Raw genomic sequence first — 27,456 nt, forward strand, 5'->3', positions numbered from 1 at the left:
TGGAAAGTCAACTCAATGTGTATGAATGAAATATGGCAGAAAGTGACCTAAATGTATACATGATATTGAAGGCCCTGTTATGTAAAACTTACTAGTAATCAACTATTAGTTACAAACTAAAAAACTTATAATACTTGTAGCTTGTAGCTGATTATAAAGCCATGTTTATTGTATGCATATGTGACAAAAGGGTCGGCACCAGATCGGTGATGCCTATGTCAGGACTGACACCACTGTGCCTTTTGGACTGACACAGAAATCATAATTGCTCAATGTGAGCGTTTTTTTTTTTTTTTTTTTTTTTTTTTTTTTTTTTTTTTTTTTTTTTACTGTTTGTTTGTTTTTTTTTTTTCGTGAGTGGTTGGGTTTGGGAGGGACAATGTCTGAGAGACAACACGTCCAGAAGAAGTGCACACTACAATTCAGTTACTGAATTGATACCCATTTATTTATTTCCATTTGGTTATATATACAGCATGAACTAAAGTTTTACATTGCAAAATAAAAGTAATAGATTTCTATACAGTGAGAAATACTATCATAATGGAGAGAGAGAGAGAGTTTACATGTTTACGCACGTAGATAAATATAATACCTTGAGAACTTGACTTGCATCGGACTGTCAGGGTAGAAAAGTTCAAAGTTCGTTGGGTCTTGAGCAGAATAATTTGATATATTGGAATGTTAGATATACACAGCTAGAGTCTCTAGGAACAGTGACAGTGGACTGGATCGGTGACGTGGAAGTATGGTCGAAGTATCCTTTCTCAGGGAGATGGATTGGCGAACTCCCCTTTAGTCCTCAATTCTACTCTTATATTTCTGGGTTCTCTCCTTGATTTAGAGGCCCTCTTTTTACCATGTTACACTTTTTGACCAATAGTGAATATTTGTTGTTAGTTTCTAGTGACACATTCGATGTGTTACCTGGGAAAGGAAGTGACCCAGTCATTAAATTAAAAATGTTTTTGCTGGGATTTAAACAACCTGAAGAAAATTTAACAAAACGTAACAGAGACTAAAAATGTCTTAATTTGTTCATCATATCCAATCACCAGGAACAACTATCTTCCACTGCAGAGACGACCTTTCTTTAGAGGTTACGCCTCTGCAAAAAAGTGCAAAACAGTCTAAAAGTTTTATTAAATTGTAAATTCATCACCCCTTTTTAGCAAACCTTAAGAAAAATTTTTTTCCCAAATTTTTCATCAAGTCTGGACCCTCACACGTTTTGATTGCACAACTACTGCACAGTGTAAATGGCTCGCAAGTACTTTCTCAAGCAGTTGTGCCACAAAACTAGCATGCAAGTAAAGTAGAACAGCAGTCTACTTATTTTTTACTTTCAACTGTTGAGTAATGTTATGCAATCAAAATTGCTTACAAATAGTAGCTTGTAAAAACTTGTAGCATGTAACATGTTACAAAAGTTTTTATTCAATGTATTTTTGCTTGTAATATTCACTTGTACAGCTTGTAACAACTACAAGTGTTTTATTCAACAGGACCCAGGGAATTTGATGAAGTACAAATGAAATTGCACAACTGCTTGGGAGCTGAAACTTGAAAAAATTATGCCTGATAATGTGATTGAATTATTGCAGAACTTATTCTCAACTTTTCACAAATGAGGAACTGAAATATTTGGTTTTGCAATTGACTCAGAAAGTACAAGAGCTTACTTTACAATCTATTGAAACTTATCTGCAAGAAATTCTGAGATTAATAGATGACAGCACAGATTAGATGACATTGATCTTGACTGTGAATAGGATTGTTCTAATAGAAGAGAAGTGAATGTAGTGCAACACTAAACTGCTTAACAAAATTAGGGAATAATGCATTATAAGTAGTAGGTAAGAATATCAATATTAGGTGCTAAAGCTAGATTATAACAGTTTTCACAAGGATTGTACATCTACTAGAAATGCTTTTGTTTCTTTGTTTTATTGTTTTTTAATATCAAATATCTTGTGCTTGCTTTTGGGAAGTTGCCAGGTGTACATAAATTTAAATAAAATGTAAATTTTTAATTTTTAAGACTGCTTTTTTTATTGTATTTCATATCGTAGATAATTTTTTTGAAGAAAATTTGTCTGTTATAAATTTGCTTTAGTTTATATTGCATTATCCCCAAATTTTGTTGAGGCACAAGCCACAATTAATGTTCAATGATTTTATCCACTCAGCCACTAGTGGGCTCAGAGCGGATGAACTTTGCTATTTTTGGATCACTTGGAAATGTTTCAGATTACTTTCTTAAAATAAGAAAGATGATGATTGCCTATCATATTTTAAAGAGAAATCTGAAGAATTTTCAATTGATTCAAAGATACCAGAAAATGATCCAGTTAACCTCAACAATCTGTAATGAGAGTTCTTTCCATCAGTAACATCTGTTTTTTTATGTTTAATATATACAGTGTGTATAAATTTTTAATATTATTTTCTGAGATTCTGAATACTGCAATTTGATACATGCTGAATTCTTCAGAAACTTAACTTTGATATTAAACAAAGTCAAATATACTTTTATAGAAGAATTTTAATAGAATTATAAAATTATCTGTTTAAATTAATTTTTGCCTAAAAATTTACCATTTAATTTAAACAGAATATTTTATACTTATGAAATTGTTGAGTATAAATCATTTTTTTAAATAAAAAAATCATTTTTAGCTGTAGACAACCAATGTAGATGTTTACAAATAGGTGTGCAATAATTCTTTATCAAAAGAATACTTTTGTTATAATAGATTGTTATTTGATAAATTAATTGAATTATTTTAAATTTTGCTCCTCTCTGATTGGAAAGAAAAAATTTATTTTATTCAAATAATAATAAATTCAGTTAGTTGTAATAAAACTATTAACATAGAAAAGAAATATATATAACACATGTAGATATTTATACCTTTTAAATAATTTACTATTGATCACACATGTTTTTGAGTAATATCTGATTTTGGTACAATATAAAATTTTTCCACATTTACTGTATATGTTTGTGCTTACTCACATTTGATATATAAATTATCATTTTTTATGCATTTCTTTGGCCATTTTAACTTTCCTTCACCAAGATTTAACTAATTAAATTTCATAAAAATTTGAGTTTTAAAACATAATATAAAGTATTAATTTTTGAAAAAATTTTTGTTATAAATGTCAGTAAACTGAATTTTATACCATTATATTGCCAATAGATAATATTTTTTTAATATGTTAATTGTAGTTCAGATAGCTATAATCTGACTTAGAATATATTTTTTTTTTCGCCTCTCATTATTAGAATTATGATAGAAATTTTAATTCTGATGGTAAATCCTTACCATCTGTTAACATGTGGAGGAAATTAAATTTTGTTAACATGATTAAAGACTTTAATCAACTATTGGAAATGTGTTATCAATATGAATTTCACATATAAATAGATATAAAATTTTTAATATCTGTAGAATTAATTTAAAGAGATAGGAAAAATTTGATTAATAAGTATATAATGTTATATATTAAATAAAATGTAAAAACTCAAATTATTAGTAAGTTATTATTTTAAAATTTATTTAATGTATAAATACCAATATAAAAAGTAAATAATTCATTTCTTTTATATGTTTAAATTTAATTTTTTTATAGGTCCAGATCTGGTTATTTGTGATGAGGGACATATTTTGAAAAATGAATCCAGTGCTGTTTCTAAAGCAACAGACAGAATAAAAACAAGAAGAAGAGTTGTCTTAACAGGGACACCTCTTCAAAATAACTTATCTGAATGTAAGTTTCTCATTATTATTAAATAATAAATAAATAAAGTTAGAGAATGTAACAAATATAGATATCGAAAATGTAACTAAATTATTGATGTTTGGGAATTATAATTTCAAAGTAAGGATGGCAAAACTAGCAATGTACTTACATGATTTTTGAAAAGTGTACATTCAAATCTCTGGGTTGTTTTTATATCCTATAGCTCTGCAAATTATAACACTCAAAGTTAGTTACATAATTAACTTAGAACTGGATATAACACAAAATAACAACACAGAAACTATTAAAATTTAACAAAATTTACTTTACTGCAATAAAATGAATGTTTTCAATGTTTTTAAAATGTCATCATCAGGTTTAACTAGAACAGAAGGCAAAACAGAAGATACAATACAATTTGAAAATTAAAGAGTGAAATTTTAAAAATGTAGAAAATGTGCATTTTATTACAATGAGGTGATTGTTGCTGAATTTTAGTGGTTTCTGCATTATTTTGTTTGTTACATATATTTCATCTTGGTGTGTGCTGTTCTATTTCTTCCAAACATCTAATTTTTATTTAATATCAAAGACAAAGAAACAAATGAATTTCTGTACTGAAAACTATAGATTATTATTTATCTTTCAAAGTATCTATATACAGTTTGTGATCGGTTAACAAACAAATCAGATAATGAACACTTTCGCAAACGATTTTTATGTTCAGATAATGAACACCTCACAGAACAAACACAAGAAGAAGCGACATAAAATAACGAATACTGATTGGTCTTCCCTTGTCTTCAGGCAACAATTCAAAACTTTTTGGTGTGCGGAAAAATCCGGGAGACATCAACATCGATGCTCAACCCGGTATATACTGATCGGATAGTATTGCTCTGAACTTTGAAATTTTTTTTTGTAATTCCAGCCTTTTATTTTTCTGACAGAAACAATTCTTTTATATAAGGGTGAGTCAAAAATTATCTGCAATGTAGCTATAACTTTTATTGCAATACAAGTAGGAAACTGAACTTAACATCATTTTTCAATATATAGTCCCTTTGCTTTTCAACGCACTTAGTCCATCATTGCACAAGCTTCCTGATGCTCTCAGAAAAGAAGGTTTTCAGCTGAGCAGCAAGCCATGAAAGGCACCATGTCCTTCACTTCGTGGTCCGAGGTGAATTGACAGCCCCTTAATGCCTCTTTGAGTGGACCAAACAAGTAGTAGTCCAAAGGGGTAAGATTAGGACTATATGGAGGATGATCCATTACTTCAAATGTGAGTTTTTGGAGCGTTTCAGCAGTGTGGGCAGCAGTATGCGGACGGGCATTGTTGTGCAACAACACAACACAAGTTGTTTTGAATTACAGGCTTTAGCTTGTCAGTAAGCATCTCACTGTAATGCGCACTGTTTATTGTTTCCTCTCTCCTGATAATATTCCAGTACTGGACCTTTTGCGTCCCAAAAAATGGTAAGCATCAGTTTTCCTGCAGATGGTTGGGTTTTGAACTTTTTCTTGCTGGGCGATTGTGGATGTTTTCATTCCGTACTCTGCCATTTACTCTCCGGCTCGTAATGGTGGATCCAAGTTTCGTCACTGGTGATTTTGTCTAAGAAGCCGTCACCTTCATTACTACAGCGATCCAAATGTTTTTGGCAGATGTCCAAGCGTGTTTGTTTATGCAACACTGTGAGTTATTTTGGGACTCATCTTGCATAGACTTTATGAAACCCAAGTCTGTTGTGGATGATTTCATAGGCAGAACCATGACTAATTTGCAGACAATGTGCCACTTTATCAATAGTCACTCATCTGTCTGACAGAACCATGTCATGTGCACGCTCAATGTTGTCATCATTTGTGGCCATAGATGGTTGTCCGGCTCCTTCCTCGTGCGTAACACTTATGCAACCATTTTTGAATTTTTCAATCCATTCGTAGACACTCTGTTGTGGCAAGACACTGTTTCCATATTGTGCTGAAAGTCTTTGATGGATTGTGGTTCCTGATACACCCTCCGATCACAAAAACCGGACCACTGCTCATTGTTCCTCTTTGGTGCAAACTTCTAATGGACCACCCATGATCTATCTGCAGTAAAAGGAAGACAAATGGAGGAATTAAAATCGAAATTCCATAGCAGGACCACAACAGCATAACAATAAAATAAACGAGGACAGAGGTCAGTACGAATAATGTAAGAAGAGTCATGTCAACATTGCAGATAATTTTTGACTCACCCTCGTAGTATTTGGCCAGGCACTTGTTGCTGGGCAGTATGACTTGAACAGGTCTACAGTAGGCCGCAGTTCAATCTTATCTAAGAAAGATACAATATAATCAAGACGACTCAAGCAGGTAAAGGAGTAACAAAAATTACATCTGAGAAATAAAGAACATTGAAGAGCTCATAATGGAAACTGAAACTGATCTGACGACAGAACAACACCAAAAACCTCGGCAAGATATGTTTCCTTCTAAAAAGAGGATTAATGCTGACATCTGCTTTTAAAGATTTTTTGAAGAAGTGGGAGGATGTCAGAACAACAGCCTTAGAATGATATCCAAACCAGGTTGAGGTTAATAGGCTTGGGGATCTCTACAATTATAATGCTATTAATTACTTCTGAAAAATCCTGAAGAAGAGAGAAAAGCAATCGACATTAGACAGATTCTTTAATCCCCACAAATGGAAAAAACATGACTAATAAAAATGCAAGACTGTATATAGGTATTTTTATTATTACATATAAATAAATGTAGTAAGAAAGTATATATTTTTTTATTTTTTGGGGTCTCCAGAATAAATTAATCAAATTCCCATAAAAACCTATGGTAAATCAATAATTGGTTAATGAACAATTCAGATAGTGAACAAAGTCTTGGAATGAATTATGTTCGTTAACCAATCACCCACTGTATTTTGTAATGAAAATAAATACATTATATTGAATGAGAATGAAAGACAAATATTTTAACGAAATATTGTATTGGATCGTAGCTTTATTTTTATGAAATAATAATGAAAGGAAAATATGGAGTACAGTAACACAATATGCAATATGAGGTGAATTAATTGACCTGTTAGCTACTGATATCTGTCTAATATGCCTATTGTCTTTTATTGGTACTTCAAGAAAGTTTATACTGAGTCTTTATGATTAGATGTCTTTTATATAATAATATAAGCATATGCAAACATTAACTTTAATTAAGACTAAATTAGATTATTTTGATTAATCATTTTTATTATAATCCAAAAATAACCCAGTTTATTAAGGTTAAGTTTATTACATATTGTCATCATCCTGTTATTTTTGATATCATTGCTAAAGATATTGTTATTCTAATATGTTCAAAAATGTTGGAAATGACATTTTTTATTATCTCTCAAAATCTGTCTTCTGTTATATCCTATCATCTATTTTATAAGAACTGCAAGTTTAGTATATTTTCCAATTAGCCAATGATCTTAATGTAAGAAAAGAAAATGATTTAATGAAGTTTTCTAACATTTAAAATTTATTTCCTGTCAGTGATAATTTCAGTTCAGAATTAATTCATAAACAGTATTATATTTTTTTTGAAAATTACTTTGTATATGCCAAAAAAGTTAATCATACATTATTATTGACAAGACTATGTCTTGTTTATAAAATCGTACTGTCGGCTGGGTTACTAGCTTAGAGGTGTGAAGGAGTAGATGTCAGGAGTTGCAATGTGGCATAGAGTATTAAGTGCCCAAATTATGTGCGCATAAAAGAAACCAGACTTGTAGGTACTCAGGAGACCAAGAACAGAGTCAAAATAAAATAAAAAATGGCGACACTCTCTACAAACAGGCAGTAGTGCGAGATTTGTGCATGCGTTGCTCGTTGGAAAGTTCGAAAAGCGAATGTTGCTTAATCGAATTTTGACAAACAAATCTTTGTAAAAACCCATTTTTCTGTCCCGTGTTATTCCAGACATATCTCTGGTCATCACATGCTGATCTTGACCGATTGACCCAAGATATGTGGATGTTTTTGGAAGTAGATGGCGCTAGTCATTATAATTTGTTTTCTTTTTACATTTATTAATATACGTATATTGTGCAAAATCAAAAAATACTTTTGGACGATACAATAGCCAGAATTATTTTCTCAAAAATGGGAAATTTGCATTAGGCATTGACAAAAATTCAACCTGGGGTGACACGCAACAGAGAGAAATTTTGAAATTGGATAGGTTAATTTCACTGAAAATGCATCGTGGATGACCTCATGGTCGTGGCAGTGGCCGAGGCCAGCGAAGTTTGAATGATTGCACTCAAAACCAGCGACAGCAAAGAAGATTGGAGAATGAGAACAAGATCTGCCTTGAGTGTCAAAGTGATCCTGCTTAGTAGTGAGTCTCCAAGACATAGTCTTGTCCCAAATACATCTTTGCCATTTTACTTGTTTACATTCTTAAAATTACTGTCCTGTAATGAAAATTGGCTTTTTGATATTTTGGTTATTTCCAGCAGATATTAATTGTTCATTTTTTACAATGTTACAATTTATATTTTTTTCAGATCATTGCATGGTACAGTTTGTCAAGCCACATTTACTTGGCACAAGAAAAGAATTTTTGAATAGATTTGTAAATCCTATTAGTAATGGTCAATGTGCTGATTCAACACCTCATGATGTGAAATTAATGAAGAAGAGAGTACATATTCTTCATAAGTTATTAGAAGGTTGTGTACAGGTAATATTTTATAATAAACATGTTATAAAAAAATAATTGGAAAACATCAATAAATAAGTATTGATAAGTTAATTAATGTACTTATTATTTATATACTGTTTTACTTTTATAATTATTTTGAGATGTAAGATATAAATGTAAAATATATAGAAACATCAAAATCATAAATTATAATTATTAACATTTTTAAAGACGACAACTGATCTTTAGGTAAAATTTTTTTTATACTTTAATTCATAATTTAAAACTTTCTCATAAAAACCAGGAAAATTTATTAGTTGATTTAAAGTTAACCTAATAGTGATGGAACAAATATATGATTAAAGTTGAGGATATCAAAAAGTAGCTGAAAAAACACAGAATAGAATTCTATTCCAAATAAACAACACTACTAATTTGATACAATGCAATAACGGTGGCTTTACGGCAGTGGTTGGTATTAATTCTATTCCATTTATTGTATTGTTTTTTAGCTGATGATGACTGAAATGATCGTCAAAAATATTACTAAGTAAATGTTTTTGATATCCTCAACTTTAGCAGTGTATTTGTTTGTTTGTTTGTTTGTTATAATATAAAGTTTTATAAACTTTCATGTTAACCTAATAATTTATCAAATTTAATATATGAATTTATTATTATACACTGTGTCCCAGAAAGGGTGTATTTTAGAAGATATAGAAATTTAAAAGCTTGGGTGTATAGGTAATAGATCTAAAATTGCCATTCTCTTGAACTATTTGATAATTCAACCTTTAAACTTTAAAAGGCAAAATGGTTAAAACATTAAAATTTCAAATGGTAATCCATATTTAGCATATTATTTTATAACATTTTTAATGCTGAGTCTAACAGCACAATCAGATCTGTAATAGGGCAAACCATTTAGAAGTTATATAGTACCTGTAAAATCTTTCATTAGTCATTTTTAAAATTTTCTTTAAATATATGTTAGTACTTTTATAGATTTATAGATAACACATATTTAAAATATAGCACTGTCTTAAATTTTTTCAGAGATACTGTGGATGTTAAAAAAATTATCAGTTATATTCTGAATTTTGTTTTTTTACAGAGATGTGATTATAATTCACTTACTAGTGTATTACCTCCTCGTCATGAATATGTCATTTCATTAAAATTATCTGATGTTCAAGTGAAGCTTTATAAACATTTTTTAGAGAATTTGGCAAGAGTCAGAAGTGGTACATTAGGAACTCAATTGTTCAGAGATTGTTGTGTTCTTCAACTCATCTGTACACATCCTTATACTTTACATATAGATTATATAAGAAAATCAAACAGGAGATATTTGGTAAGTTTGAATTAGTTTTAATTTAATATAATTTTCTTTAACTTTTATCCATCAGATGGATAGACAAAGTTAAAAATCAAAAAAACCAAACATTTAAGATGGAATTTATTTTAGTCTATCAAAACTAGGAGTTTCATATTTTCAAGATAGGCTCTAATTTATTATAGATAAATAAAATAAAATTATATAAATTTCCCTAGATATATGTTGAATTTTTTTTTTCCTGTTTTTGTACTTGTTTTTGGAATGCTTGGTTGAAGGAAAACTTGTAGTAAAGATGAAAGTATCAATGTTTAGAAAAAAGAAATTTGTTTTTCTTTGCACAGTTTTCAAACAGATCTATTTAAGAGCTTATTATTAATACAATATATAGGCTAATTATGCTTATTAATGAAATATAACAAGATAACATAATGAAATATTCACCATTTCATCTAACAAGCACTGTTATAAATAATGGATTACAGTTAAAATGAAAAGTGTTTTTTATCTTTTGTTTTCTTTGACTAATTTGTTGAAAAGTGTTTATTATAAATATTTTCAAATTTTAATTTGCTCTAGCTTAAAATTTTAAATATGTTTTATTCATTTATAATAATTACTCTATTAGGTAGACTCAAGTGACTCTGAGTCAGGTGCTTCGTTTATAGATGATCGTTCTTTATCTGAAATTGAAGCTGAAGCTGAAGCTGATGAAGTTGTTTGTTTAGATGATCCTAAACCCAGTACTAGCAAAAAGCAAGAGTAAGTATTAATTATCAAACTGATTTTCGATAGCTTTTATGAAACTTTTTAACACATTAGATATGTTTAATCTATATATATATATATATATAATGAGAAAAGATATACTTTATCTTGTATGGCAATATATTTTACTATATCACAACATTAAACCATTTGAATTATTTAACATCTTTAATTATTGGTTGCTAACTGAAGTATTTAAAAGATTTTCTTACCTATTTGTCCAATAAAATTGTATTTTGATTTTGTTAACTAGTCAGATTATTTTAAAATTGTATGTTAATTTTAATTTAAACATAATAATAAAATTATAATTAATACTCTAACAATATTTATAAAAACTATTGATTTTTAGAATTAAGTTATAAATTGCAGTAGGTTAAGTAAATTACAGGTTAAATTAAAAGTTTAAATGCTGCCAAGATTTGATAAATTTACACTATTAAGAAATTTACAAAATTCTTAATCAGCATTACTAATTGCATGTATCTTCATAGAAATGTTACAATTATATCATTTTTATACATATACATATTTAATGATTTTTATGTCAAAATTTTTTGTATTGAATGATGATTGTCAAAATTTTCAATATTTTAGTTTATTTATTTGTCAAATTATTTTCAGTTTCATAGTGAGCATTTAATTTTTTTTTTTTTAAATCTGTTTATTTGCTTGTTTTATCACTATTAGTCAGTAATTTTACATTATTGACCAATACCAATAATTAAGATTTAGCCAATGATCAACCAATATCTACATTTTGTGAAAGGTCTGAGAAAGCTATACATTGTCTGCAAGTCACTACAACCTTGAACACTTGTCTCCATAAGATAGCTTGGGGTGCTATGACTTTCATCAACTTATATTTTGGGGATGAAATAAACCTTATGAAAAAATCATTTTCTAGTTCTTCTGAGAAACACCTTTGCCTGCTTGTCATTTCTTTCCAGCTGAACTTGTTTCACATTAGTCCGTGTTATTGAAAAGTTTGAAGAATTTTCATAGGGAGCCCTTCAAACTTTCCAGTCAAGGACATTGTTCTGAAAATTAATCAATATTTCATAAGCTCAACATCACAAGTTGTTTAAACTTATAATGCTGAAATTTGGCACCTGCAGCGAAGACACATTGCATTTTTTGGAATTGCCAAATTTGAAGAATGGCAATTATATGCAGTGTAACTATACATGAAAAAAACAGCAGAAAATTGCTGTTTTATGCATGTTATCCTATAGAAACTGCATATGATTGTAGGTTAACAGTTTAATAAAATTATATATTTTTGAGATAAGAAGATGTTTTACAATTTTGGCCTACTAATTATTGTTTTATTAATTCTCAGAACTGAAAATTTTTAATCTTGATATTACAACATGATAACTTGCTCATTGCATCCAGTAAGGGATGAGTGACAGTCATCACAGTGTCTTTACAAATTCTTCATTTACACAAAATTAAGCACAGATTAATTAAACATGAGCCTTGAATGGCTATCTGAATTCCTTGATCAGGAATGCTGTCTTTTATTCCATTATTTTAAGTTAAAATGGTAATTCCTGGATTTCAAGATTGGCATTCTGAACATTATCTCAGGGTTGCAATCTAAATGTATTAGATTCTTAACTTTATATTAATGACAAAAATTAAATTATAAATAGTTCCTAATTTAACGAGAAAGAAATTTTGTATACTAGCAAATTAATTTGTCAAAATTCAAAACTTAAATTTAGAAACATGCTTCTGTATTGTTTATTCCAAATATGATATTCGACTAAGAGAGAAAAATTGGAAAGTTGAAAATTCTATAGCTAAAAGTAACATCTTGTTTAGTATCCCTCTCAATACATTCTGCATTTCATATGTCTTACTTTAATCGAAAACAATGTGTGCAGCAAATTAATTTTTGCAAATTTAAAATTGTATGATAAAAAATTAGATTTTTGAAATGTTCTATTTAATGCATTTCAAAGATTTCTGATAACCTTTTAAGGAAAACAGACTTTTCTTGTAGTCTTAAAATACTTGGTAGCATAGTTGATCTATGTTATGGATAATTATTAGATATATTTGGCTTAAAGTTGATATTATGTTTCTATATCTGTCATACTTAGATGATGAATATCTTTAGAAAACTTTTGTACAATATAATAATTTTAAATGTAGACAAAAACATTTTATTAAATTATCTATGAATATTGTTTATACATAAATTTTGTTTGTACATATGTAAGAAAAGTGAAATAAATTATTATTGTAATTTATGAAATTATAATATATGATTTTATTTTTTAGGAAATCTGGTAATTCAAGTGAAGATAATTCAGGAAATGAAGATAATGAAAAATCATCAAAACCTAAAAGTAGAGGTTGATTTTTATTACTATTATTACTATTCTGTGGTGTAAATGTAATGCCAAGTACTATGTCAGATTGCAGTCAAGGAATTGCACTTAAAATTACTGTTTTATGTTTATGTATTCTTAGTATATGTACGCAGAGTTGCCAACTATTATAAATTTTCTATAGTTTCTAGGAAATTCGTATGTAAATTACAGACTTACAGATAACTCTCTAAACATCATGGAGCAATCTTTTATACACTCAAATAAGTATGCTAATGCAACAACACATATAGGTGCTAGCTAGTGCTTTGTCTATTGAGAATTGCTAGTGTGCTGAATCTCAAACTAAACAATTCATACCAATAACATGGAATGTACAGACTACAGACAGTGAGTGCTTCTAATTGCAAGCAGCTAAGGGTCTGTCTCAAAATGGTTTCTGTGCATGACCAAAGTTGCACAGTTATGCTAAAACCTGTCAAAAAGTGACTTGCACATTGAAAAATGACATATACTTTCCTGATATCATGATTGGGCACACTAGAAAAGCCCAAATGAAAAAGACTGTAGTGTGTGAATGACTTAGACATAGTCTTGAATTCTCTTACTTATATGAATTTTATTCTATTGAATGAGAAATTTAAATTTATTTTAAAAATCCATTGAATATTTATGAATCAATTATTTTACAAAATGATAAGAACTTTACAATAGAATAGATTGTTTATTTATATACACTGGACGACAAAAAAAATAATGCACCATGAAGGACTTGTTGGATTTGAATAAAAATTGGTATGTTGCATCATCATAGCTAGATATGTAAATGATTAGCTTTTGGGATCGGGTTCTTGTGTTGTATCACCGCCAGAGGGTAGAAAAGTGCTTCCTCTGTCTGGTATAAAGGTGCACGCTGTGACGACTTGTGCATATGTCCTGCACTTGTGTTGACGGTTGTGACTTTGTTGAGTGACAGACATGCCTCTATGACACATTCGACGGCCTTACACTCAGTTAAGTGAGTTTGAGAGAGGTCGCATCGTTGGATTGAGAGGAAGAGAATGGTCATATCGCCGGATTGGCTGCCATCTGAACCATTCTGATGGAAATGTTAGGATGTGTTATGAGCAGTGGGGATGTAGGGGAGCGCATGAATGGCAAACAGGCTCTGGACGCTATCGACAGACCACCAGGCGGGAGGATCATCTCATTGTACGTCAAGCACGGATAGCGCCTACAGCTTCGTCGTCTACCATTCATGCAGCAGTGGCACCTGCGTTACAAAACCGTGTATCCAGCTGCACCATTTCCAGGCGCTTAGTAGAAGGCGAATTGGTCTCCTGATGGCCAGTATGTGTTCTACCATTAACAGCCACCCACCAATGCCTCCATCTGCAGTGCTGTCGTGCACGACAATCATGGACAGCTACCGACTGGCAGCATATTGTCTTCAGCGACGAATCCCACTTTTGTTTGGGGGCTCACGATGGCTGTGTGAGGGTATGGTGGCCCGCTGGTCAAGGCGTCAACCCAGCCTATACTGTGGAGCAGCACACGGGCCCAACCCCTGGTGTTATGGTGTGGGGAGCCGTAACATACGACAGTAGGACACCTCTAGTTGTCATGCGTACTACCCTCACAGCCCAACGATATGTGCAATACAACCTCCGGCCACATGTGTTGCCCCTCATGGCAGGGCTTCCGACAGGCATATTCCAGCAGAATAATGCCCAGCCACACACTGCAGCGGTCTCCCAAGCATGCCTACATAACATTGCCACACTTCCTTGGCCTGCACGGTCTCCAGATTTATCATTAATCAAACATGTGTGGGACTACCTGGTACGCCAGCTGTGACAGCCGCGGGATCTGACACATCTTGAGTCCCAGTTGCATCACGTGTGGACAGATATGCCACAGAACATTATATGGAACCTTTATGCCTCCATGCCGAGGCGTATCACAGCTTATATCCACACTAGAGGCGGCACAACGGGATATTAGTGCCTGCACTGTATTGAACATTACTGCACAATAAAGTATGTTTTTGCTTTATGGTTGCAATCATATACCTGTCTAGCTATGACAATGTCACATACCAATTTTTGTTCAAATCCAACAAGTCCTTCCTGGTGCGTTATTTTTTTTTTGTCGTCCAGTGTATTTAATTATTTTAGAATAACTTTATAAATTTAATTATATATTTTTTTATACATAAAATATGTAGCTTACCATGACATATTTTTCCATCACAAAAGAAAAAAATAGAAATACAGTAGTGAACCGAAAATCTGAATCAATTGGGGACTGGGGTTGTTCAGATTAGGGATTTGTTCCGATTACGGTTATGTACGAAAAAATATATTAACCTGTCCGATGTTCAAATTTTTCTCCGTTGCGTGTCGCTTCGTGTTGAATTTTCGTTGATTCTAAGCCTAATGAAAATTTTTATAATAATAATCGAGGCTATCGTATCGTTAAAAATTATTTCTGCATTTTGTACAAACAAAATAAATATATTGAAGAATATAAAAACATGAAAATTATACTTTAGAAGTAAATTTAGTATCAAAAATGTTCGATTCAGCACGACACAGTCCGACTGAAAATCGTGCCGATTACCGGGGTTCCGATTTACGAGTCTCTACTGTATAGAAAGGGTAATACAGGAAATCCATGAATCATCATGAAATTTTTTTAACAATTGGGAAAACCTATGAGTAACATTATAATTTTACAAGTCGTTTTAAATGATAATTTGAAAACATTAGAACTTATTAACTTAGAATAAACGTAAGATAGTTTATGAATATTTTAAAATTGAAGTAATGGGAGATTGCTTTTTCATTCACCTCCCTCTCACTTGTCAATTATAACATATGATCTTATGCTACTGATGGCCCTTTTTCCAAGTTCATATCTCTGTATATCTATGTTTAAAAGTTCTTACACAATATATTTAATAATATTGTCTTCTATATTATAATGCATGTATTGTTATTGAGGTTTAGTATTAGATATATCCATATGCATTGTACATTACACACAATATGTAACCATAATAAAATTTTATCCAATTACAACACCCAATTTACAGTTCTCAAGCAACATTGTGTGCTTACACTAGCATCGTTAACACTTTATGAATTGTTTCTTTGTTTAAATTATGCTGTTATTTCATCAAAAGAAGCATTGTTTGAGATTAAATACAATCAATTTTCAAACTTTCAGCCATTTTTGAGTTTGTTTATCTGCAGTTGTCACATTTAAAATTTTTGTAGCTGTGTTGCACATCTTTTAAACTTCACTTGCATCATTTTCACTTGTTTGTTTTACCAATTCAAAGAGTTCAGTACACTTTCACTTAATTTACAAATTCACTGTTTGTTGTTTGTTCTGTTATTATAAACAATAGTGATAATTTACACAATATTAAATCTGTATACAACAATTTTAGGACAATGAATAATAGCTGAATGAGCTTATAAAGAAGAGAAATTATTAATAGATTGATTGCTGTCACAGATATGTCGAATCTTATTTTTGCATAATGTTCATGTTTGTAATGGATTTAGTCCCGGAATTTACCTTTAAAGTTTTGTATTATTATTTTTTGTTTATGAATTATATATATACAATTTCTTCTATATATTTGTTTAAAATTATAAAATATGCCATCTGCCATTTTAATTCAAATTATGTATATTTTATTTTTAATGAATTGGCTTATCGTCAGTGAATGTTTAACTGTTTTATATAATTGTGCAGAGATCCAGCCTACAATAAAAGGTTGGCTCTGCAAAGTGAAGACTGTTGTTTGTGATGATTAGACAGGACATTTTAGTTTTCTTCTACATATTTGTTTTAAAATTGTGAAATATGCTGTCTGCTATTTTAATTCAAGTTATGAATTTAGTTTATTGATTTATTTCTATTATACTGGGTGATCAAGTGGAAGTAGAATTCACAAGGTGTTTGGCAATATTGCAAGTTAGAATTGATACTGTGAGTTGGTCAGGCTTATTGCATGTCAACTTGGTATTGCCAAGTCTGGTTTTTGGCATTACCAACTCCTTATGCTGCTATTTATGAGTTCTTTCATTTGATTACCCTGTCTATGTATGTGTGTTATTTTCTAATGTTTTATCTGTTATTTATATTTATAGAACTATTTTTGTGTTACTTTTAAACTTAGATGAGAAAAAGGAAAAAAGAGAATGGTGGAGTAACTATATTAAGGAGGAAGATGGAACAAGAATTGATTTAAGTGGCAAGATGGTTTTATTTTTTGATCTTCTTAAAGAATGTGAACTTATTGGTGATAAAGTGTAAGTATGAACAGACATTGTGTTAAAATATGTATCGGTAATTAATTTTTATACACTGCCTATTTTAATTATTATAAGAGTGTAATGCTTCATGTTTTAAATAAAATATGATATGATGGATATTTTTAAGATAGGTCCATTTTACAATAAAAAATGAACTACTGAACAATACAAGTAATTTATTTTTTTCTGAGATTCTATATATTTACAGCTACTTTTCCCCATAGTTTCTGTTATTGTTGAAACATTGTTGTAGCGTGAGACTGGTTTCTGTAGATCCATGTGCCACCTGAGTGGCTAACCGTTCCTGAACTGTTGTTTTCTGACATAATTTTGTAAAGAACTGACCATGAAACTTGTGGGAAATTAACTGATAGGGTGGAAATGGTGCATCATCTGTTTCTACAAACCATGGTGTGTACTGCACGGACAAGATTGTCGACGATTACAGATTGCCAACACGAGCATGGTTCATCACGCACATTCTCCCAACCTTCCTTAAAGAATCTTACCCACTACAACATTGCTATCACTCATGGCATTCAGATCATAAATTTTCTAGATTTGGTAATGAATCTCTGCTGGTTTCATGTATCTTGCGGCCGGAATACAGATTTTATTTCGCAGGTAGCAGGCCACTTGATCTTCTTAAACATTTCCATCACACAACATGAAAAGTGCACAATGCTGATGTGATTGAAAATTGTGTCTGTGAGCAAGGAATGCCAGGAGACACTGCACATGTGCAAAATTATGAACGTATGCATTTTAAAAGGATATTGCCAAATGGACCTTCCTTTAAAAATATCCTTCATATTTTGATAATCAAATTACATTGATATAATTATGATAAATATTTTTGAAAATTACTAAATTGTTGACTGCTTAATAGCAAAAAATATGAATAAAACATGATATTTGATTTGACATGATGAATGAACAATTTAAATCATATAAAAGAAGTTTAAAATGATGAATAGAATTAGATTGTATTTGTAAAATTTATATCTGAATATGTCAGAAAATGAATATTAAAAGATTCTTAGATTAAGATTCTTTATTTCATTATTCTATCAATATTTGCCTGAAGTAATCTTATCTATTTGAATAGCAATGATATTTATAAGATTAAAAGATGAATAAAAATTATGATATAAGGAAAGGGCAAGTAATAAAATTGGGCTACAATAAAACTAATAAAATAAAATACATCTTATAAATTTTTAATTTAATTCTAATTTATCATCATTCTTATAATATTTTATCTGAGAAGCCTTTTTATTAATTAAGTTCATTTTTACAAATTTTTAGATTGTTATTCAGTCAAAATCTTTTAACACTTGATTTGATTGAAGATTTGTTAGCAAGTATAACTCAGAATAGAACAGCAAATTCTACCGAAACAGTTGAAGATGTGTATGGTTCTTGGATTCATGGAATTGATTATTTTAGAATGGATGGTTCTACTAATGCTGATTTAAGAAAACGTTGGATTGAAATTTTTAATGATGAAGAAAATACAAGGTATCATATATTAAACTAACATCGATTACTTTTAAAAATACTAATAAATTTTAGTTTAAGACACAATTTTAATTATCACGTAGAGTGATTTTAAAGCAAAAAATTATATTTTATTAGTCATTGAATCAATTAACACATTCAATTTTTAAGTTATTTCACAGTTAGCAAGTTAATTTTCAAATTATTCAAGTTATAATTTGTTATTTGACTAGACTAAACAACAGTTAATTTTAAAGTAATTTTCCATTGCTAAAAATGTCTTAATTATATATTAGATACTGTTTCTTTTTAATATAGTTATGCTAATCTTTAAAGAAAAAAAGAAAGTAGATAGGAAAGAATCAAACTTAACTATTATTTTCTTTTATTTTATCTCTTTTTATTTATAAAATTGTTTTTTCTGCTTTTTTTCAGTTTTTTTTCTTTAGTGAGAATTTACCTTATACAGTCAAACCTGTTTTTATGCGGTCTTTTTTTGTGCAATTTTTTTTATGCAATTTTTTATTTGTGCGGTATAGTTGGCGACTAGTCTCTTGCGATTTCTCATGTCTCACGTTGACTTATTATAGCTAAATAAACTTTCTATAGCATAAATGAACTTATGATAGTAATATTATTGCATGAATATGCGAAAAATGAAATAATTTATTTTTTAAGTCAACAAAACACCACCTGGACAAAAATATGTAAAACAGACGATAGACTAGACGATACAGTCAAGTGCTGACATCTGTTGTCAATAAATTCTATTTCGTACGGTTTTGAGTTATTTTCTATGTGAGACTTTTTTTAATTGTGTTGCGAAAACTATTTTCTATAGCCACTCGTGAAGTTTCGTGCAAATTTTTTTTTTTTTTTTTATGCGGTCCCTATTCACCGCATAAAAGCAGGTTTGACTGTACAGTTAGTCATTGACTTACGACTCTAATTAATTCTGAGAAATCACTCATAAACCAGTTTGGTCATAAGTTGGCCTTTACATTTCTTGCTATTCTAATATTATATTTGTAAATATCATTTTCTTATTTTTATGCTTGTCAATCTTATGCAGGAATTTTTAATATGTGTTTTATGGACAACATGACAGAATTTGAACAACATAGGCAAGAAAACATCTCATACAGAAACGTCTTAACCGGGTTTTACTGTAGTTCCATATAGGGTAAGATGTACCAGTTTTGGCCAGTGTAGTACCAGTTCTGGCCAAAAAACAAATTTAACTTAAAAATATAATCACAAATGAAACAAACGTTTATTGTTAACTGTGTGAACAGTTAACAATAAAAGTTTCTTTCATTGGACAGATTTGAATGTGTGGTGATTATATTTTTAAGTTAAATTTGTTTTCTGGCCAGAACTGGTACACTGGCCAAAACTGGTACATCTTCCCTAGGTTAAAATTTCTGTTTATATCAGCAACTGGACAGTAGTGTAGTTTTTAATTACAATCAGAAGTAGATCTTGTTTAAAACTGAGGAGTATTAAAAGAAAGTATAGTCACAGAAATTATTAAAAACACTCAAAAGTGATAAGCAAATATTTCTGGAGGGCAGGCCACAGGCAAACAGAGAAGGGAAAGATGAACTGTTTTTGTTTAAAAGGTGACTGGTTGGCATGTATGCTATCATCATGACTTTGTAAGAACTAAAATAAAATTTTATTCAAAACATAAACATGAATTATTGCATCACAACTATTTTAAGCTCCTATTTAAAACTTGATTTGCAAGTTCTGTGTCTGGCATCGCAAGTTATGATGCCAGATATGGAACTTGCTAAATCAAGTTTTCACCACACATACTACTTGGCCATCATGGTTGTAAAGTTGATCAATCATAAGTTGACAACTACCTGTACTACAAATTGTTATTATTGTTTGTTTTATATGAAATCTGAAAGTTTAATAATTTTTTAACAACTTACATGATATTATAACAAATTAGATTGATTTTTGTAATAAGCAACTCCACACTTTATGTATCCTTTCCAGCAAAAAATTGAAAATCTAATGTAGGCTACTTACAAAAGCTGAAAACATTTGTCTTATTAAAAATTTTTGCTGGAAAGAGTTTGTAAGGTGTGGTGTTGCTTATTGCTAAAGTGTTTCAGCTTCTCAAAAATATATCATTGATTTTCGTATATTTTTCAATACCTAAAATCATGTACATGATCTAGGTATCATTGACTACAATTGTAGTCAATAGTAATAATAATAATCTGTAATTGCTGAAGGATTACAGAAAATTATCTTACAGGCTAAAAATGGCTCTTGAGTCTCAGTTACTCTACCACTGTATGTAGCAATGTCTACAATGTTGGATCACATAAAACACCTGTATTTTCATAAAATTTGAGATATATCTTGTGTAACGTGGTAGTTATGTTCAAAAACAGCACCGTGTTATGAAGATCCCTGCTATACAAAACAAAGGACTAGTGTAAAACATAGAGTTAGTTTCCAAAAGTTAGCATGGGGAAGTGAAAATGGTTAATACATGGATTAACTTGTCATTATCAGCAATGAAAATGTTAGCATGGTATTCACACTTTACAGTGAAGTTTATACAGTATAAATCTTTAGTTTCAAATAATAAACTCATAAATTTGATTGGCCAATAGTAAGTTAAATTGCAGTTATATTAATTTATTTTGAAATTGCTATTTTTTTAAATTTCAAAATCTAAAAATTTAAAAAAGTAAAGAATTTTTAAGGTGCTAAGGTTTGATTAATGTTAGACATAAAATGGTAAAAGTTTAAATTTTGTTGTGCAATCAGAATGCAATTCTATTCAATACTGTTCTTTAGCATTGTGATAATATTGTTTATTCCCTTGAAAACACAAGAAAGCACCCAAAACTAGACATAAAATAAAGAGCCTGGATCTTAAATTTTGAGTTAATCAATTGTAATTTCAAAACACTTTGACTTACAGCAATACAGAATGTATTGAGTCTATGGGAGTTAAGTTAGCATAAAAATAAAATTTGAGTTAAGGAAGTTTGACTCGTCAAGAATCTACTTTATTATTATTTTCTTTTTTTAAGTTTATTTATTTATTATATAAAAAAAGGAATTTTATAAGCTTTAAGTAAAAAATTTATCTGTAAATAAATGTTTTGAGTTATAAAAAAATTAAATTTTTTTTTCAGAGCTAGATTGTTTATGATATCAAAGAAAGCAGGTGGTTTGGGGACAAATTTGATAGGTGCAAATCGTGTAATCATTATGGATGCTTCTTGGAATCCCAGTCACGATATTCAAGCTATTTTCAGAGTTTACAGATTTGGTCAGAAAAAACCCGTCTATATTTATAGATTATTGGCTCAGGTACTGTAATTTTTATAATTTCTTTATTAATTATTATTTAATTTTATAAATTTATAGATAATTTTTTAATTATTAAAAATTTATATCAAATAAATATTATTATGCATACCAGAGATTTATAAAGATTAGTATCATACTTATTAATATAAAAGGTGCATTGCTGAGTTTGGAGATTGCATTTATATAAAAAAATTATTGGCAAAACTGATTTAATTTAACATCAGCCTTCAAAATACTTTTCCAAGATATACACAAATTTCTGCATGCTCTAGAAATTTATGTATGTCTTCATAAAAGGATCTTTTTAGGAATACTGTTTAGATTTCTCATTACAGCCTCTTGAATTTCCAAATTGACCAATATTTTTCTCATGTTTCTGGTAATAATAAAAAATAAGATTTTGAGTTTATTGAAGGATTAAAAATCGTTTGTTTTATAATAATTAATAAAAATTAATATTTCTAATGAATGATTTTTGTTTCCCTCTATCTTCTTTCTTACTGATAATTGCTATGAAGTAATGGAGTTCACTACAGATTTATGCAGCAAACAGGCTGTTACAAAGTTACTCCAAGTAACATGGTAAAGTTGTGACAAACATTTTTAACAATATTGTTTAAAACAATAAATTAAAAAGTAAGAACTTTATGTGTAAAGAAAGAGGAATGTCAAATCTTCCTAAAATGACTAATAATGACATGTTTGGTCCAATAATCTGGTAATTAACATTTAAAAAACTGTGAAAAGTGTCACAAATTAACCTTGGTTTACCATAATTAAATAAATAAATAAAAAAACAGAATTAAGTTGATATATTAAAAATGTACAGATTTACAAAGAAAATATCTAAATAAATCATTTATATTTTGAACTTTTATAAAATCCTATATTAGTTATCTGGTTGTGATTAATTCTTCAAACATATTACATTTTTAATTTTGAGCAATATATGAATTATGATTAAATATGTTCATCATAATTCATTATTTTAATAATTTGCAGATATTAATGTCAAAATGAAATTATATAGATGAAGCATTTAAAATACGTAAAAAGTTTACAATTATTAAATGTTTAAAAAATTCCTAATTAACAGCTGTAAAAATGGCTGATGATTAATGTCTCTTTTTTTATGCATGATTTAAATGAGCCTTATTTATATTTTGTAGGGAACAATGGAAGAAAAAATCTATGACCGTCAAGTTACAAAACAGTCATTGTCTTGTCGAGTTGTAGATGAACAACAAATTGAACGTCACTTTAATTCTGCAGATTTAGCTGAACTGTATATGTTTAATCCTGACAGTAAAAGTAAACGACCTACTCCAATGGTTCCTAAAGTAAGTTTGTCTTAAAATTGTGTAACTTTATGAAACAGTATTTTGGATTTTAAATTCAACTCTCTACTATAAGGATAAACTGTTTATTTTTGTAATAGTTTTTGTTATAAACATTAAAAATTTTCACATAACTTTTTCATTAACCTATACCATCACTCCCAAAGATATGAGATATATACATATATACCAAAGATATATATACATATATGGTGAGAGGGAAATATTCTTTGCAAAGCATTACTAAAAATTACAAAAATAGTCAGGGATACGACCCAGAGTATATTCATTAAAAAAAAATAACAATTAATATACAGTTATGAATATGACAATTTGCTACAACAGAAGTAACAAAATTAATTCATCTACTTGATACACCAACTATATATTATTTTAATCATTCTATCGAAACTAATGACAGAAGAGTTCTCTCCTTACGATGACCATTATTTTCATCCCTATTTCAGATATCAGAATGATGATTATGATGATTTTCAGATATTACAATTATAACATTTACAATTGAATTATTTGATTATTATTGTCAGAATGTAAACTGCATATTATATCTTAGAAAAATCATTCTAAAGTAGCTGTTTTTTAAACACGGTTAGAACAAATTACTGTTTATTTTTTGCTATGGTTAATGTTATGTTAAATTTTAATAAGATTTATTTATTTATTCAATTATATTGTTTAAACTCGTTGCTTACAGGATCGACTTTTAGCAGAAATGCTAATAAAAAACAGAGACTGGATTGTAAATTATCATGAGCACGATTCTTTGTTGCAAAATATATCAGAAGAAGACCTTACTGAAGAAGAAAGACAAGCTGCTTGGGTGGAATATGAAGCTGAAAGAGAAGGAATTGTTCAAAATAGTAATACTGGTAAATATTTTTTCCCTTTCCAATATTTGAGTATATAAGATGTTTCACAGTGTATATTGATATCAATTATTCAATTAATTTTGATATTATAATATATTAACTTATGATTTTATCTGTTGCAGTTTAGTTGAGCTTTTGAAGTGTCAAATAAAACTAAAATGAAAGATTGTGGATATGAAAATTAATATTTTAAAATTGTTTTTTTTTCTTAAAATATCATTTTTTGTAGATAAATATAAAGGATCATCATCGTTAGTTTATTTTTATTTTCATTACTTTTAAGAAAAATACTTTACTGGATAAACTTACATAAAATTTCTTATTACTAATGATTGATATTTTATTTAAAAAACAATCTTAATATTAATTTTGATTATCACACTTCAAGTTTTATATCTGAACAATTTCAGTTATAAACTATTTTAAAAGTTATTGCTGAATAGAAATTTACTGAATCAATATACATCTCAGGAACTTGTTTTAAATTTATACAACAGGTTCTTTTTTATTTTATGGTTTGATGTTTTGTATCATTTCACTGTTTCTTGTAGAAAATTTTTATTTTCTTATTTCTTGTTAGTTTCCAGATCTTCAATGTACTGTCCAATGATTTTTAATATTGTGAGATTTTGTTCTCTGTTGGGATGCAAATCCAACAGAGAATAATTGTTTTTGCGGTTTTTTTGGTTTTTCAGCCAAAAGGTGTTTGACATACATGGCTAGTGAAATGTGTTGTGTAGGTCTAGACGAAAAATGACTCATCTAAACTATACATATTAAAATAAACAACTAATTTTCAAATATTTCTGATTACAGGAAATTATATTTGGTAATTAGAGAGTCAGTCTTGCAAGTGAAGTATTTCAGTGACATTATCTATATTTCTGTTTCTTAATTTTCTTAAACATGCATGTAATCCATAGTTCCCATTTTACTGATTTTCTCTGGAAGCCTATGCAAACTAAGAACACAGTTGTAACTTCCCATGTGAAGTGGTTGATCTAAGTTCATGTCAAATCCTTTTCCTCACTGAACCGTTTTTTGATTTGGTGATCCACATTCTTTTGTCAGCATAAAATGGACTTTTTACACCTTTAATACAGCAAGGATGCAGGTTTTTGCCTTCTACAACAAATTTATGAGTGCCTGCTGCATTAGCACAATCCATTCCTGTAGGAGCTCTCTAATCAGCTGCATGTAGCAAATGTTTTTCTGCAACGTCTCATCAGCATTATGGATTTGTTGTACTGTTAGATTTTCATCAGTGATTATCTTGACAATCTCATTGATGAATTTCTCTGCTGCTTCCTACTCAGCAGATGCTTCATTACCCAAAGCTTTAAAAATTTAATGATGTGCCTTTTTTAAATTTTTGTAATCAGCCTGCTGAATGTTTATAGTTATTTCAATATTCAGTTTATTATGATAGATTTTTGCTTGTATTATGATCAACATTCCATCAAGTGGCACGTGTTTATTTCAAAACTGACAAATCCACTCCACTAATACATGAACAAGATGATCGTTTCTGCTCAATGCAATCCTTTTCTATTTTTCATAAACTTAGTCATCACTTTCTGCATAAAACCTCAACAGTTTGTCCTTCTGTTTCTTCAGGTTATATATAGTTATCGTTCCAACACCAACTCTTCAGTTATACACTTCACACTTACATTGCTGTCAAGTTTTCCAATGACTTGACTTTCTGACTGTTATAGATAAACTTAAATGCTTACTCTTTTTCTTTTTACTGTTATTCATAATGGTATTTTCAGGCCTCTGAGATTTTCAACAATATTTTTATAGAGCACAAAGTATTTGGTAATTAATGCACACAAACACAACACAAATGTTGCTATGAGTGCTGCTGACAAAAACTTGCACCAAATTAAAATTAACAGGGCTGGGTAAACATACCCATCCCATTTAGGTGTGTTTAAGTAGCACGTGGCACATCACCTGGGAACATTTCCAGTGATGTCATTCAAAGAACTTTTGGTTTTTGGAATTTCAGATAAAAGATTCTCAACTTGTATTGTAAATCATAATGATCAAATATCAGACAATATAATTTGAAAATTTTTTTTATCTTGCTTTTCATTATTTTTAATTTGAAAATTTATTCAGCTAGTTGGAATGTTCTTGATCCAATTATTCAACATCAACCTGTGCCAACTCCAGATCAGAATCCAGAAACATATGGACCATTACCTGACGCTCGTGTAGATATTGCTAAAGTTGTGGAAAACTTAAAGTTAAGAGTAAGTATTATTGGAATAATATATTGCTTTTAGCCCTTAATGTATATATATGGGCTTATTACACCAGTGAATGAGATTAATTAACAAAGTTTTTAATGATTATTAACACCTTAATAATAAAAATTTACAATAAATTGTGTTGGTGTTCCTACATATAAAATTATAAAAATCAATTATAGATACATTTAAAAGGCCATTGTAAACATGACAACTTCACAATCATCACAGGTGATGTCTTATGAATGAAATAGTTGTAATTATAAGCCCATATGTATATATGTCTTGTTGATTTAAGCTTAGTTCAACGAGCGCGATTTGCCGCGAAAGCTAAAAGAAGCAATATCGCAAAAACTTGTAACTGACAACTTCACAATCATCACAGGTGATGTCTTATGAATGAAATAGTTGTAATTATAAGCCCATATGTATATATGTCTTGTTGATTTAGTCTAATTATTAAGAAAGTGTTAATTTAAGTTATAATAAAATTTTTAAAAATTTTTATATATAGTACAGTTAAGAATCATAATAATATATTTATAATTTATATATTACCTATATCTTAAAATGTTATGAATTCATATTTATTAAAAAAATAGCCAGAATGTCTAACTTCATAGGGATTGTAAGATATAAATATTAATATCAATGTTTAGCTTTTAAGTCATTAATAGAGAGAGTTCTGATTTGTTCATGAATTATGAAACACTGCTTAAAATTTGAAATGTAAAGGATTTCTCAATAAGAGATACAGGATTTTTTTTAAATAAAGCACCCTTAAATTTAGAAAATTTTGAATATATTGTAACATATGGTATAATCAGTTATAATTACATATAAAATACAATATTGGCAAAATGGCCACCACAGCTTTTTTGCACGATACAATTGT

The 27,456-nt window shown here is 29.4% G+C and overlaps 1 protein-coding gene across 4 annotated transcripts in view; it reads left to right on the forward strand.

The window, feature by feature from the left end:
• The window catches only part of LOC136975091 (transcriptional regulator ATRX homolog), a 123,587-nt gene that overhangs the window by 74,161 nt on the left and 21,970 nt on the right, over positions 1-27,456 (forward strand). For 3 of the 4 annotated variants that reach the window (XM_067270089.1, XM_067270091.1, XM_067270093.1), the window contains exons 14-24: positions 3,640-3,777; positions 8,315-8,490; positions 9,566-9,805; positions 10,416-10,549; positions 12,848-12,921; positions 17,093-17,225; positions 18,537-18,749; positions 21,899-22,076; positions 23,246-23,416; positions 24,129-24,303; positions 26,431-26,564. In XM_067270089.1, coding sequence (XP_067126190.1) covers positions 3,640-3,777; positions 8,315-8,490; positions 9,566-9,805; positions 10,416-10,549; positions 12,848-12,921; positions 17,093-17,225; positions 18,537-18,749; positions 21,899-22,076; positions 23,246-23,416; positions 24,129-24,303; positions 26,431-26,564 — 1,766 coding nt within the window. The remainder of the gene's footprint in view (positions 1-3,639; positions 3,778-8,314; positions 8,491-9,565; positions 9,806-10,415; positions 10,550-12,847; positions 12,922-17,092; positions 17,226-18,536; positions 18,750-21,898; positions 22,077-23,245; positions 23,417-24,128; positions 24,304-26,430; positions 26,565-27,456) is intronic. The other variant, XM_067270090.1, reaches the window with a different exon arrangement.

This window comes from Centruroides vittatus, unplaced genomic scaffold, assembly GCF_030686945.1.
Source record: "Centruroides vittatus isolate TY-2023 unplaced genomic scaffold, ASM3068694v2 contig_364, whole genome shotgun sequence".
Classification (NCBI taxonomy): Eukaryota; Metazoa; Arthropoda; class Arachnida; order Scorpiones; family Buthidae; genus Centruroides; species Centruroides vittatus.